Raw genomic sequence first — 13574 nt, forward strand, 5'->3', positions numbered from 1 at the left:
AATACAACAGTATTCAAAAAATAAATAAAAGTTATGTCCCAGCCGAGATTCGAACTCGGTCTCTCGCTTCCTAGCCCGACTCCTTACGCACTGCTCCACAGTAACTTGCTTAGCGATAATTCAATGACGGTATATAAACAAAAAAACAGGTTTATAACAATATCTTGACGATTTGAATTGGCGCGCGGAGCGTGCTGACCAATAGCGCCTGTTATCACCTGTGACGTAGCGACCAACCTGCGCAATATCATACCTTGTATTCTTTGTATCATGGGTATAAATTATATTCTACTTTACTCAATCGAAGATAGATATTAATGATAATATACACGGTAAAAATACTTATATTGGCGTTTTAGTTACAATCGGCCCTATGCAGTAAGGACATTGACTTTAATGTCAAGGTTGAAAAAATTCCAATAAATTTTGACTTTCATATAAATATTTAAAAAAATTGGTATGCACTAACAAGGCTTGACTAGAGATTATTGAAAACAAAATTGATTGAAATTAATTTCAAGTTTTCATTTGGCAACGTTGTATTTTGTATGTCATCGAATAAAAAGAAGAAAAATATTCTCATTTTTCGCATAACCTAACTTCTATTTTGTGTTTTGTAAGGGTTTGTTTGTTTATATGAAAATCAATCAAAGGTAAGTTGCTTCTTTATTAATTAAAAGTTATTAAATTTTGTTAATGAAATACATGTTTCGTAATTTTTGTTACATATGCCACCAAAAAAGGCTAGCAGTGAACAATATAAAAAATTTAATTGAAAAATGTGAGTGCCTCAGGTGGGGAAAAGGTACCCCCGACATAAAAAAAATGCGTGGGAAAATATTGCCCTGCAATTAAATTCATTAGAAGGAGTAGAAAAAAATGGGGAAGGGTGGAAAAAGGTAAATAACACCACAAACCCCAAATTAAGAGTACATTTTTATTTACTAAAATCATTTTACTTGTAATTATTTTAATTCTGATACGGGTATCACAAGCTGGCTGTTGTACTTTTTGTTTATCACTACATCTGTGAAAATTAAATAATTTATATTGCTCAAGCTAAGCTTAATTGGTGCTTCATTTAGAATGCATATTGTGGGTACTACATGATTAAAAATATATAACATTGTAGGAATTAACATTCACTGAACTAAAATCACACATTAAATCAAAAATTAGGGGAGGAAAAAAATTTGAACGAAACAGAAAAAAAATGTGCAGATATAATGGGCATATTTGTCTCTTGTTCGGGGATGGCACAAGTGCCAGAGCTAGGATTAGAACTTCAAAATGGTAAGCTGTAATAATGTTTAGTTGCAAATAACAATTAAGTAACATTTAAGAGGGGCTTGTCTCAGAAAATTCCGCAAGTTTTCATGCTGATGTAAAAGGACTTTTGGTAGCAGATGAACCAGAAGTCCACGCAGGAGAGGATCCAGAAGAAGAAAATGGAAATTTTAAAGCTACTGAAGTAGCTCCTCAGTCCGAAGAACAGTCTGAAGCTATAAAGCTTGAGGTGGGTAACAGAAATACACCAAAAGCATTGAAAAAAAAGGCTACCAAATCAACTCAACAATTATATATATATATATATATATATATATATATATATATATATATATATATATATATATATATATATATATATATATATATATATATATATATATATATATATATATATATATATATATATATATATATATATATATATATATATATATATATATATATATATATATATATAAAACTTTGTTCCAAAATAATTTAGGGATTTATCTCATGAGTTACGAATCGATGTTTAGATTCTCTATTTTTAAAAAACTTAAAAACTAAACTTAACAAAAATTAGGTTTTAATTAGAAAAATTAAATATAATAAATGAAGTATGAAGTGTAATTGTTGCTAGTGTGAAGGCTTAACTCTGACAAAAGCCTACAAGAAAAGAATAAAATATAAATGAAAGCGCTGACACAGGTTAATGGAAAAGTCTCTGGTTACCATTTAAGGGTGGCTAAGGGGTCACATAACTCATGTTACATGTCACTTTATTTATTTGCTTATATTTGACCTTTACTTTTAATACATTTGTTAGTCACTAATTATTTTAAAGTTCATTATGAAAGTAGCTCTATATATTTTAGCACTACTAGATGAGCATATAAGAACAACCAATAAAGGCTTGCAAGACATAGCTGTTTCAATTCAGGCGGTGGCTGATGCAATTAATAATGTTGCATCAGGGAAACCAAAGAATCAAACTGATTTATGTAAAATTTTATTGAGACTTTTGCTAATTTTTTATTTATAATTTTGTTCTATACCTATTTTGGAGTATTTTGTTTTTTTATCTTATATTTTTAGAATTTAGAAGTATTACTTTATTTTTATTTTGGTTTGTTGGTATTTAATATTTAAGAGATATTTTTGTTGTTATTTTTTTTAAGTATAATATACATACACAGAATTTATTGGTGTTTTATTTATAGCTATTAGAAAACAAAAAACTACGTTGGGCCAGTATGAACTGTATCTTCAATTTAAAAAGTTGGAGCACACAAATGAAGCTTTTGAAAATTTGTGTCGACAGTTGAATAATGAAAAAAATGCTCCAATAAGATCTACTGCTAATTGGAAAAGGGTAAAAAAATGTCCAGTTTTCTTTTTAAAGCACTAAGATATTTTTATAAGATCTTTAGTGAATGGGAAACCAAAGTGAAAGCTAAAGCTAGAAGAATTCACTTTGAGCAAGAAATTACTGGAGGTAATAGAAATTTTGTCAAATCTGGAAAAAAAACTATTACAGATTTTATCAAAAATTTTAATTTATGGTCACCCAGATGTTATTGAATTAGGCTTTAAACAAAAAAATACTTACATGAAGGGTGCACATATAAAATCAAGTCAAAAAATATTCGAAAAAAATACAAAAAAAATAGGTAGGTACCAAATTATTTCTTATGCTTTTCTTATTGGAAGATTTTTTTGTCAATTTATTTTTAGTGGAATGTTTTGAGCTAAATCCGATTTTACTGACAGAATTGAAAAGAAATTTAAATTGCATTATGATTTCTATAAGCAATTTAAATAAAGCTCTTCAAAGTCTAATGGAAGCACACAAAAAAATATACATTTTTATTTCATTTAATTACGATGTACATTAAATTTATCCGTTTTATATCCATACATTAAATTTAATAAAACTAAAGTTATACAATTATTTAGAAACAATAATTTTCAACGACCCTGATTCTGATGTTACGGCCTTCTTGCAAACAATTTCTTTCCATCCGATTTAAATATTCTTCGTTTATATTCTCATTATCATTATCTTCTTCATTTTCATCACCAACATCTTAAATCAGTTTTTCTCAGATAACATAACCATAAAACTGAATCTGTGCAACTTGCCATTACAATCATCCAAATTTTCATTCCGGTCAATGCATAAATTGTGCAGGATAGCAGAGGAATATATAATTTTCGCAGACCGCTGCGGAGAGTAATGCAACGTCCTGTGTTTAAGACAGCATCTAAATCGCTGTTTTAACAGTCCATTGGTTCTTTCCACGGTCTTTCCACGGTCTTTCTGATTTATGGCGGCGATTATATTCCCTTTCATTATTCGTTACAGGATTGGCAATTGGTGTAAGAAGCCATGGTTCCAGAGGGTAACCAGAATCTCCTGCAAATCACAATTAATATGATAACTAATCAATAGGTCTCTTCAAGGGCCTCTTATTTAAATAGGTTTTTAAACTTGACTTTGGGAATTGTTTCTTGGACGCGTATATGTAAGCTCACCTAACAAATATGTCAAATTGTTTCTATTTTGAAAAAAATTATTGGCCAAATGTTGCCTAACTAGTGATGTCTGCCATATGGCAGAATCATGAACCGATCCTGGAAATCTGGCATTAATATTCAAAATTTTTAATTTTGCATTACAAACCTAAAAATTGAAATTAATGTAACAAAACTAAACAAAAAGTATATTAACATTTTTACTTACAATCTGGACATTTAAACTATAAAATTGCTTTCTGCAATAGAATATCACCCCAGGCATTTCATGATCCTCCGGTTTGGGGGCTCATATTGCTATTTGGGTGTAATCAATACACCCTATTATTCCAGGAAATGCACCCATTTCCATAAACCTAGAAATGCATACAAATATAGGGTAGCTACCAGGTAAAATAGTACCTGTAATAGTAATAGTAAAGTAGTAATAGTATTATTAAAATAAGCAGTTTAAGATTTGTTTTAAGTAGTTAGGTACCGTATTATTGAATAAAAACAGCGTCAGCGATGGCTATGAAATAACGATCGATAACATTTCCCATATAATTTTACATATAAAATGACAGCGATCTTCATTTCATAGCCATCGCTGACGCCGTTTTTATTCGATCATACGGTACTTATTTTAATGTGCCGCTGTAACTAATAATTTTTAGAAAATATTTTCCAATCCAGTTGAATAAATTAATAAAAACTTACAATTGCTTCTCCCGATTCTTTTCTTCCTCAGTTTCAGGAAATTTTATGATGTATCCAAGTATATCCACTATAAGATCGGTTACTTCTGAGAGACATCGGCTAACAGAAGTCTGGTGCATGTTAGTTAAGTAGTCCTGACCTATTCCTCTTTGATAAGATCCTTGAGACAAAAAATGTAAAGATGCAAAAAGCTAAAATATTATAAATATTTATCTAATTAACAAGGAAAACACTTGTTTAAATACCCTTAGGGCTTTAGGGCTGGCTGTAGCTCTCGGAATCTCGCATATGAGGTCCAATCTGGTTTTATCACCACTGACCTAATTCCTTTGATACTCTATAAACTTCTTTAAAAGTTCTCTCAGGTAAAGATAACGGATCACTTAAATCTCTTAGTTGTCTTCGATGTATATTTCAATCGCGTCTAGAAAAGGAGTAAGTTGCAGTTTGTTATATTTAAATGTATCTTTTTTTTTTCTTTGGCACTATACTACAGGCCATAGATATACTACGTAGGTAGTAGATATACGTAAATGTAAATCTATGCTACAGCAGGATGTAAAGTTAAAGTTTGATTAATTATCTTTTGTCGTTATTAAACGTGCTACCTAGGTATTATGAAATTTTCTGGAGCTACCTTTATGACGTACTGGCAAAGGATCATTAAACAAATTTTAGGTAGGGAGGTAAGTAAGTATTTGAAGGATCAACATTTTTAAAGGGATCAAAGGAGAGGACCACAAGATTTCGTTTCTATTTATAGGACGAAGCAAAAGGATCCAGCACGAATCCAGTAATAAATTTAATGTACTTACCTCCGAATTTCATTTTCAGTTAATTGAACATACAAAATTAAATCCATTTTTATGTCTTTTTTTTTCGAAAAACTTGAAACAAAGAAGCAAAACACTACGTGACGTCAAAAAACAATTTTTTTAGGTTAGTTATTTGAATTTGAGATCATTTCAAATTTGTTATCGGGCTAGTTTTTATTTACGTTAAAAATATTGACTTTTTTCAATCTTGACTTGTAATTTAATTTCAAGTTTTCCCTTAGTGCATAGGGATTCTTGAAATGTACAAGGTCGCTTGACTTCAGGTCAATTTCTTGAAATGTCTTCATTTCAGTTATTGATTAGAAGGCCATCCTGCATACCAAATTTCAACATTAATTGAAATTTCTGTCAAATATCTTTTTTATGTCATAATTTCAACCTTGACTTCAAGTCAACGTAGATACTGCATAGGGCCGAATATCTAATCGATATTTAAACTTCACGTAAAATTTCAGGCGATTTAAGGCCCCTGAAAGCAATTATTCCTAGGATTGTATGGGTTTAACGCTAATAATTCCATGCTTTCCTTTAGTTGATTTTAAAATGGGCAAACATGTGACGTATTCCCGCGCTGATCTCTCATTGGTCGAAAGTTACCGAGCAACCTAACCCATCTAAAAACTTTGCACGTGGTTGTCGTCAGCTGTTCGAAAAAAGGTAAATGCGCAAACTCATAAAACTTATTTGACAGATGGTCATCACGATATGGGTCGTTTTTGGTCGGGGATTCCCATTTGTATTTACGTTAATGTTAACTAAAAGTGAATTTTAAAAAATGAGTTCTTCAGGAGATACTGAGAATGTGGAAAGTGATTTGTTTACAACCAAAAAAGAGAAAAATACAAAAGAATAAAATGTTTAAAACATATTGGTTAGATGATCCGTTATTTAAACCTTGGTTATTGGCCGCTATTAATTCGAAATACAAAGCAAGGTAATTACGTATGTCCAATTTTTAGATTTTTTAGTTTTATTATTAAAAGGTTATACCTATTTGACACATTAAATTTTTAGATGTAAAGTTTGTAACGTGATTATTAATTCCGGAAAAAGCGAATTGCAAAAGCATGCAGCAACCCGCAAACATACAGATAAAATGAAAACTAAAAGAGACTAAAAATACAGTTCAAATGTTTGCAGCAAATAAGGACAATATTCATGATTCCAATGTGAAAAAGGCGGAACTTAAATTAGCTGCTTTTTTTGCTGCAAATAATGTGGCATTTCGATTAATTGACCAATTAGACCCAATTTTGAAAGAGATATTTCCTGATAGTAAAATATGTCAAGGCATAAGTTTAAAACAAACTAAATGTACGGAGATTATAAGAAATGTTTTATGTAAAAAGGAAACAAATGATTTAATTAGTTACCTGAGAAAAATACAGTTTTCCGTATTATTAGACGAATCAACGGACATTTAATACGGGATTTTAAAAGTTTGGCTGTTCTCGTTCGTTATTCAAAACATGGACGAATAGAGACTAGACTTCTAGAGCTGATCAACAATTAGATGCAAGAGATTTAGGAGCAACGCATTTATATGGGGTTTTTCAAGCCTGTTTGGAGAGACATGAAATGCCCATGAAAAATTTAGTTGGTAGGTCTTATAGTCTTTTATAGGTATTTTTTCGCTTAAATAGGTTTTTTTAAGGTGTTGCATGTGATGGTGCCAGTGTGATGGTGGGGAAGCATCATTCCTTTTTTAAATTATTACAGGACGACGTACCACATGTAATTTTATTAAAATGTATATGTCATTAGTGGCGTCTAATGCTTGTTCATTTCTTCCTCGATCTGCGGAGGAATTACTGCGCAATGTATATAGTTATGTATCAGGAACTGCAAAACGGTTCGCACAATTACAAGAAATGCAAGAGTATTTTGGAGAAAAGAAACATAAAATGCGTATAGTATACTTGAATACCCTAGAAAATTATTTTACTATTGCAGTCTACGAAGACAAATAAAAAGTGCCGAATTAATTTTTAGTGAATTAAAAAATGTCTATACCAAGTCATATTTATTATTTTTAAAGTATACTCTAAAAATCTTCAATACCTTTAATACTCTTTTCCAAAACAGAAAACCGCTTATTCATGTGTTATATACTGAGTGTATCATGCTAATGAAACAACTATGTCGAAATTACATCCAACCAGCAGTTCTCGCCGAAGCAGATCTATCCAAACTGAATTTAAAAAACCCTAGAATATTTTTGTCATTGGAAGAAATATACTTAGAGGCAGAATGTTCCGAACTTTTAAAAACCACCCCAGTAGAAGGCAAAGAAACATTTATTAAAAACTGCTTAAATTTTTACATTGAAGGAGCAACAGATCTACAGAAAAGGCTACCTGATGCGATATTTAAAAATATGGCATTTCTTAATCCTACTGTAGCCTTTAAAATAGATGCTTCAGCAAGAAATAGTAATTTTGAAGAACTAATTAATAAATTTGGAAGTGTCATTAACATTGACAAAAGTGACTTGGGAGTTGAATGGAGGAATTTAATAGATTTTTTTTTAAATCCTTGGAAATAGATAAAATATGGTCAAAAATATCTTCAAAAAAACGTTTTGATAACACTCTCGCTTTTCCAAATTTATCACAACTTGCTAACACACTTTTAATATTACCCCATTCAAACGCCGAGGCAGAGCGTATTTTTTCAATTGTCACCGACACGAAAACAAAAAAAAGGAGTAGATTAGCGGAAATGTCCTTAAATTCCATATGTGTATTCAGAAGTGGAAAAGAAGTTACGGAAAATGATGTACGGTAGTATCAGATAACGGAGGACCTTCTGAAATTACATAACGTAAACATGTATTCTTTTAAGAACAAACATTCATAAGCTTTTACTAATTTGTTAATTTCCTATTTTCTGTAGGTATTCTGTATAAATTTATTTTGTTAGTTGTGTTTACATTTATATATGATGTTTTGTTTGTTTTTTTTATTTATGTATATGTTTATACTGTTTTATGTTTTGAGATTTTATAATGCAGAATACACAATAAAAAAGTGGCAATTTTTCGTATAGTCTATTGGCAACATGTGATGGCATTGAAAGCAGGGAAATTTGGTTCTAAATAGGGAATTTTTAGCATTCAGAAAGGGATTTTTTACTCTGAAAGGTTCGGAACACTGCCCCAATATAAAAACTTATCCGTCAATCGGCTCTGTAGCCACTCCCAATATTTAGTGCGACCCGCGAAAACAAGTTTTTGACATTCGACCGGCGATTGTCTTCGTTACTCGTTACGTGTTTTATTCGAGCGTTGTGATCAGCTGATTTTTCTAACCGATAAAGCTTTGATTGGTGGGATACTAAGAAAACAGGTAAGATGCTTCAAATTTTCTCCAAGTTTGCTTACATGAGTCCATGTTATAAATGTATTTGCATATTTATGAATCGGTATTTAGTTTTCTTGTATTCATAATTTTTATTCTTAAACTCACTTTTTCAGTAAATATGGGGCGAATAGAAACAGCTGTTTCTATTCACCTTAATTCCAGTAACTATTTTATATTTGTTTGTTTCAGAATCATGCCACGCATATACAAGCATGATCCTCGTTCCAAAATGTATAAGAAGCATGCTCGTGCAGACATAGAAGCCGCCCTTGCCGATTTAAGATCAAGAAGGGATGCGAGCAAAAAATACAAGATACATTATTCAGTTTTGTATAGGCACGATAAAAAATCAAGGCGGACAAACTGTCCTAACAAATGAAGAAGAACAGCTGATAGTAGACCAGCTTGGGCAAGTTTTACCTGTTATTGATGTGGAACATCCGCACAGTTCCAAAAGAGAATATCTTCATTTCCCAGTTAACCAAAACTGCCTCGAATAAAATGCATTTCAGAATAATTTGAAACTCAAGTAGCTATAGGTACCTACGTATTTGTTATAATATTAGAATATTTGTGGGATTTTTTTACGGATATTTCCGGAAAGGTTTAAAATTTTTAATTTTTTTAAAACGGGATCGGATATTGTGCAGCACTAAAATGCCTACTATTTTGCCTCTACTTTGCCTCTATTTAATCAACCTTGTAACTCTTACCAGTTCCTAGATTTTAATGATAAAGATCGGATTTGGGCTACTCTGTACTTAGCACATTAAATAAAAATTATTTTGATATTTTATAAGATATAAGTATTGAATATATTTTAGGTAGCCCGTCATAGTGAAAAATTCACAGATTTTGCAACATGCGCAACCATCATAGGTGTATTAAAAATACCAGACACAAGTCGGCGGTTGTCGGCAATCACCTGTTTTTTTTACATTTCATATTAATTTGTGACGTCATTTGGAAGAGCTCAATAGAAATATAAAAGAACTAAACCTTGTTTGAAAAGCAATTTGACATTCGTGACGTCAGCACTCCGGCAGTCTATGGTGCGTCCAGACCTGACGAGCCGAGCGCGAGACGAGAGCAAGACAAGAGCGAGACGAGAGCGAGACATTTTCTATCCATTTGTTACGCAAACCTGCCACGAGACAAGCCGAGTGGGATCATAGTAAAAGGAAGCCAAACATATTAAATTGCAATTGAATATAACAAACGATGGCCAAATAATAACGCATACAGTAATAAATTTTTGTATCTTTAATATGGTATTCGGTCTTTAACATGGTATTTATCTTCGGTTTTCCCCCTTTTGGCTGTTTTCCCCTTTATCCCTTACACGACGTTTTTTACATAATACGTTTTTTAATGTTTTTAGAACAAAATGTTAAATAGAAAAGTTATTGGTAAGGTTAAGAAGCACATTTTAACATTACTATAGAGTATACAGGGTACTTCAAAAAAGTGTTGTGGATATAACATATTTTCTAATGGGAATACCCTATTTTTTATTTTATTATTGGGTTATACATACGTACAATTCGGTAAATTTTCTTGCCATTTTTTGATATTATATATCTAAATTTAATACATGTTGTAATAATTCAATTTGTTTAAAGAAATGTTGGGTTTCGGTAGGGTAAAAATTATCAAAAAAATTATGAGTGACATAAAATTTGTAAATTCTATCAGAAAAAATGATAATACATACAGTGTACAGTGTACGATTTAAAAATTTGAGATTACTTAATTTTAAACAGTCGAAATTTATAAATCAGACCTAATATCTCGCAGTCGGGAGAGCTTACCAAAAACACGTCCAGACTTTCGAGCTTTCTTTGATCGGCCGTTGAAAAATCGACAGGGGACACAGCGAATTTGGAATGTCTCGCGCTCGTCTCCATAGGTCTGGACGCACCATCGTATCGCTGATCGCCATTCGCAAATATATTCCAGATACGTATAGCGAACAAGTTCGCAACGTTAAATAATTTTGATATTTAATTTTTATCGTGATGGCTTTTTATGACAGTGTATACATAGAATTAATTGCATTTAATTTGCAATAGCACCTCGAACTCACAGTTTTGTTACGGAGCCAGATTAAATCAATCAGAATGAGTATTATGTTACCGTAAAAAGCCGGAATATTGGTTAAACGTAGAGTTGCCTATTGTAGGAGCCCGAAATATACCAAAAAGTGGGTCAGTTTCCGGTTAAGTTTAGATTAGGTCTATATTTTTATTAATTCAAAACTAACTAAAACCTAATTCTACTCTAACCTAAACTCACCCCTTCTTTTGCATATTTTCGGCTATTACCGGGGTATTCCTAGGTTTAACTAATATTCGAACTTACGGTGTAAATTTATGAGTGCCCATAAATTTAAATTGGCCGTACAACAAAATTTCGCCAATTTTCTCAATAAAAATTAAAAGTTATAAATCATACTATTTTTTATAGAAATGATGGGATAAAGGTGAACGGGATGCCGGTAGACCAAGAAGATACTTGGAATGTAAGTGTTAATTTATACTCGAATTGAGTTGCCTCATAATATAGGCATATTTTGAACCTTTACCGTGCATAGTTACTGTAGATAAAAATAAATTAAAATATAGTTGGCTCCAACGATAATTTAGTTTGCAGCTTCTTTTCATCATACCTAATAAAAAAACCCGTGACAACCACTACTTACAGTATGTACCTACATATGTATTTTTAAAAATCATTATGAGATTTAAGTATAAAAAGCCCATAATGTGAGTAGCGGTATTGACGGTTTTTTGTTATGAGTAAAATAAGCAGCAAAATATATTATCGATTGACCAAGTTTACATTCAGTATGTCCAATTATCATTTTCTACCATTATATTTTGATAGTTGAGTTTTTGAAATTATTTATTAGCTTCTTAAACAAAACAGACCCATAATAATTAAAATCTTTATCATCCAAGACTTTCAAGAATTATGAAGTAATCTCACGTCAATTTTTTTTAAATTATTGCATGCCTTAAGTATTTGCAAAGTTAACAAAAATATTTCTTTGCATACCTTGCAATTAATATATTTGGTCTAATATATCAGTTCTGCATCATATCCGAAATTCAGATTGTGTGTGACATAACACAACACAACACGACACAACAAGAAAAATGGCAAGTAAAAAAAATGTAAAGTTTTAATTACTAATTACACAGTCCTTCCCTTGAGTTCTTCTGCCTAAAATCTATATTGCCTCCCTAAGATTTTAAATATAAATGATTGAACTCATAACAAGTTTTCCACAATTTAACCTTAAGATAATTATTTAATTATTAAATCCATAATTATACCGTATGATCGAAAAAAAACGGCGTCCAGTTGGCTTGGAAATGACGATCGATGACATTTCACATATAATTTCACATATAAAATGACAGCGATCTTCATTTCATAGCCATCGCTCACGCCATTTTTATTCGATCATACGGTATTAAAATGTAACATTTACGAAGTTAATAAATATTAACTATTTCTATTTAATCATTTAATAATTATTCTGATAAAAACACGCTTGATTTTTTATTTTAGAAATCATACAGGCTATGATCATTAATATGACTATATTAACAATACTTAAATTAAAATTTATTTGAAGGAATGCTACTTGAAGTATTAAATCGGAATAATTATTAAAAACTGCTCATCGCGTTTTCGATGTCGGCGTCTTGTCACTGTTGTCTGGCTGATTGGCCGTTTAGGTACCTATAATTTGATTTCAGATAATGCAGATTTTAATGTGCCATTTGTGGATTTTTTATTGGAATTTTTTTTACATATTTGGTATACTCTATGAAGTGCTCATGTCCATTTTTCAATTATTAAAGTGCCTATTTAGATACATTTAAAGTTAATTAATTAGTGTATAGTAATTGAATTATGGGTTTGTTTATTTTTTTATAAAATGTATTTTTTCTCTATTAAAATAAATATAGCTTTACTAACAAAATCACTAGCTAGCCATTTTTAAATACAGGGTGTTAATTAAGTAGTCAACTTCAGGAGGTGATTCTTTGAGTGTTTTTAAGGTAAAAAGTTAATTTAAACATGTGTCCGGAAATACATAATTTTAAAGATACAGGGTGTCAAGATGTTTCCTAATAGACATTTTTTTATTAATATCTCAAAGATCCGTTGGCCGATTTTATTGAAATTTCGCCGCGTTGTGAACTTTGATAAGTTAGCACTAATTAAATGATAATAATTATTATTTGAACAATATTCAAACGGTAAAAACTTATCAACTTATCCCAATAAATATTTGACAACGCCTTGGATTCATTTGTTTTAAGGCCTGTTGGCGGTGGGAACCATGCAAGCTTTTTCTTTGTCCTAAGTTGTTAATTAAAAAAATAATAATCATATAAAAAAATATGGTAATTAGTCTAAATTTATTATTTATGTGATTCTGCTCTTTCTCGTATAATTTGACCCTTACGGAAATAGTTAGATTAAAATAGCCAAACTGTACCTAACAACCCATGCCTTGACATATTTTCTTTTAAAATAATATCGCTTTCTTTATCCGCCGGTCCAGATTTGAACGGCCTTGCCCTGTTCGCTCATCAATGCAGGCTCTATCGACATAAGTACGTGTTGACAGGCAGGTTATTAAACCCATGTTGCTTCTAGCATGTCGTTTTTTCAAAGATGGGTCCCATATAAACGCGGCCAGAAGTATTTTCAATACTAAAAGATAGCCACAGCGACAGGGACCTTCATAATGACAATGAAGCTCTGTTTGTAGAACAAAGTAAAAAGAAACGATCAAATTCATATGAGGAATGTGTTCCTGGCCCATCAGGACAAATAAAAGTAAAAGATCAAA

General features: G+C 31.2%; 1 protein-coding gene and 1 long non-coding RNA gene across 2 annotated transcripts; one reads left to right on the forward strand and one right to left on the reverse strand.

Moving 5' to 3' along the window:
• Positions 1 to 329: 329 nt before the first annotated feature.
• Positions 330 to 2850, forward strand: LOC115883770. Its single transcript, XM_030902181.1, has 5 exons — positions 330 to 1293; positions 1344 to 1572; positions 2143 to 2270; positions 2490 to 2641; positions 2692 to 2850. The coding sequence occupies exons 1-5, from the start codon at positions 1227 to 1229 to the stop codon at positions 2848 to 2850; spliced, it is 735 nt and encodes a 244-aa protein (XP_030758041.1). The 5' UTR covers positions 330 to 1226.
• Positions 2851 to 3412: 562 nt separating this feature from the next.
• Positions 3413 to 5849, reverse strand: LOC115883791. Its single transcript, XR_004050448.1, has 5 exons — positions 4749 to 5849; positions 4504 to 4694; positions 4013 to 4160; positions 3805 to 3952; positions 3413 to 3685 (listed from the first exon to the last, which is right to left on the reverse strand). It is a non-coding gene; the product is annotated as an uncharacterized LOC115883791 (long non-coding RNA).
• Positions 5850 to 13574: the final 7725 nt, after the last annotated feature.

The sequence above is a fragment of the Sitophilus oryzae genome, unplaced genomic scaffold (genome assembly GCF_002938485.1).
Source record: "Sitophilus oryzae breed Bouriz unplaced genomic scaffold, Soryzae_2.0 scaffold_1977_pilon_pilon, whole genome shotgun sequence".
In the NCBI taxonomy this organism is placed as follows: domain Eukaryota; kingdom Metazoa; phylum Arthropoda; class Insecta; order Coleoptera; family Curculionidae; genus Sitophilus; species Sitophilus oryzae.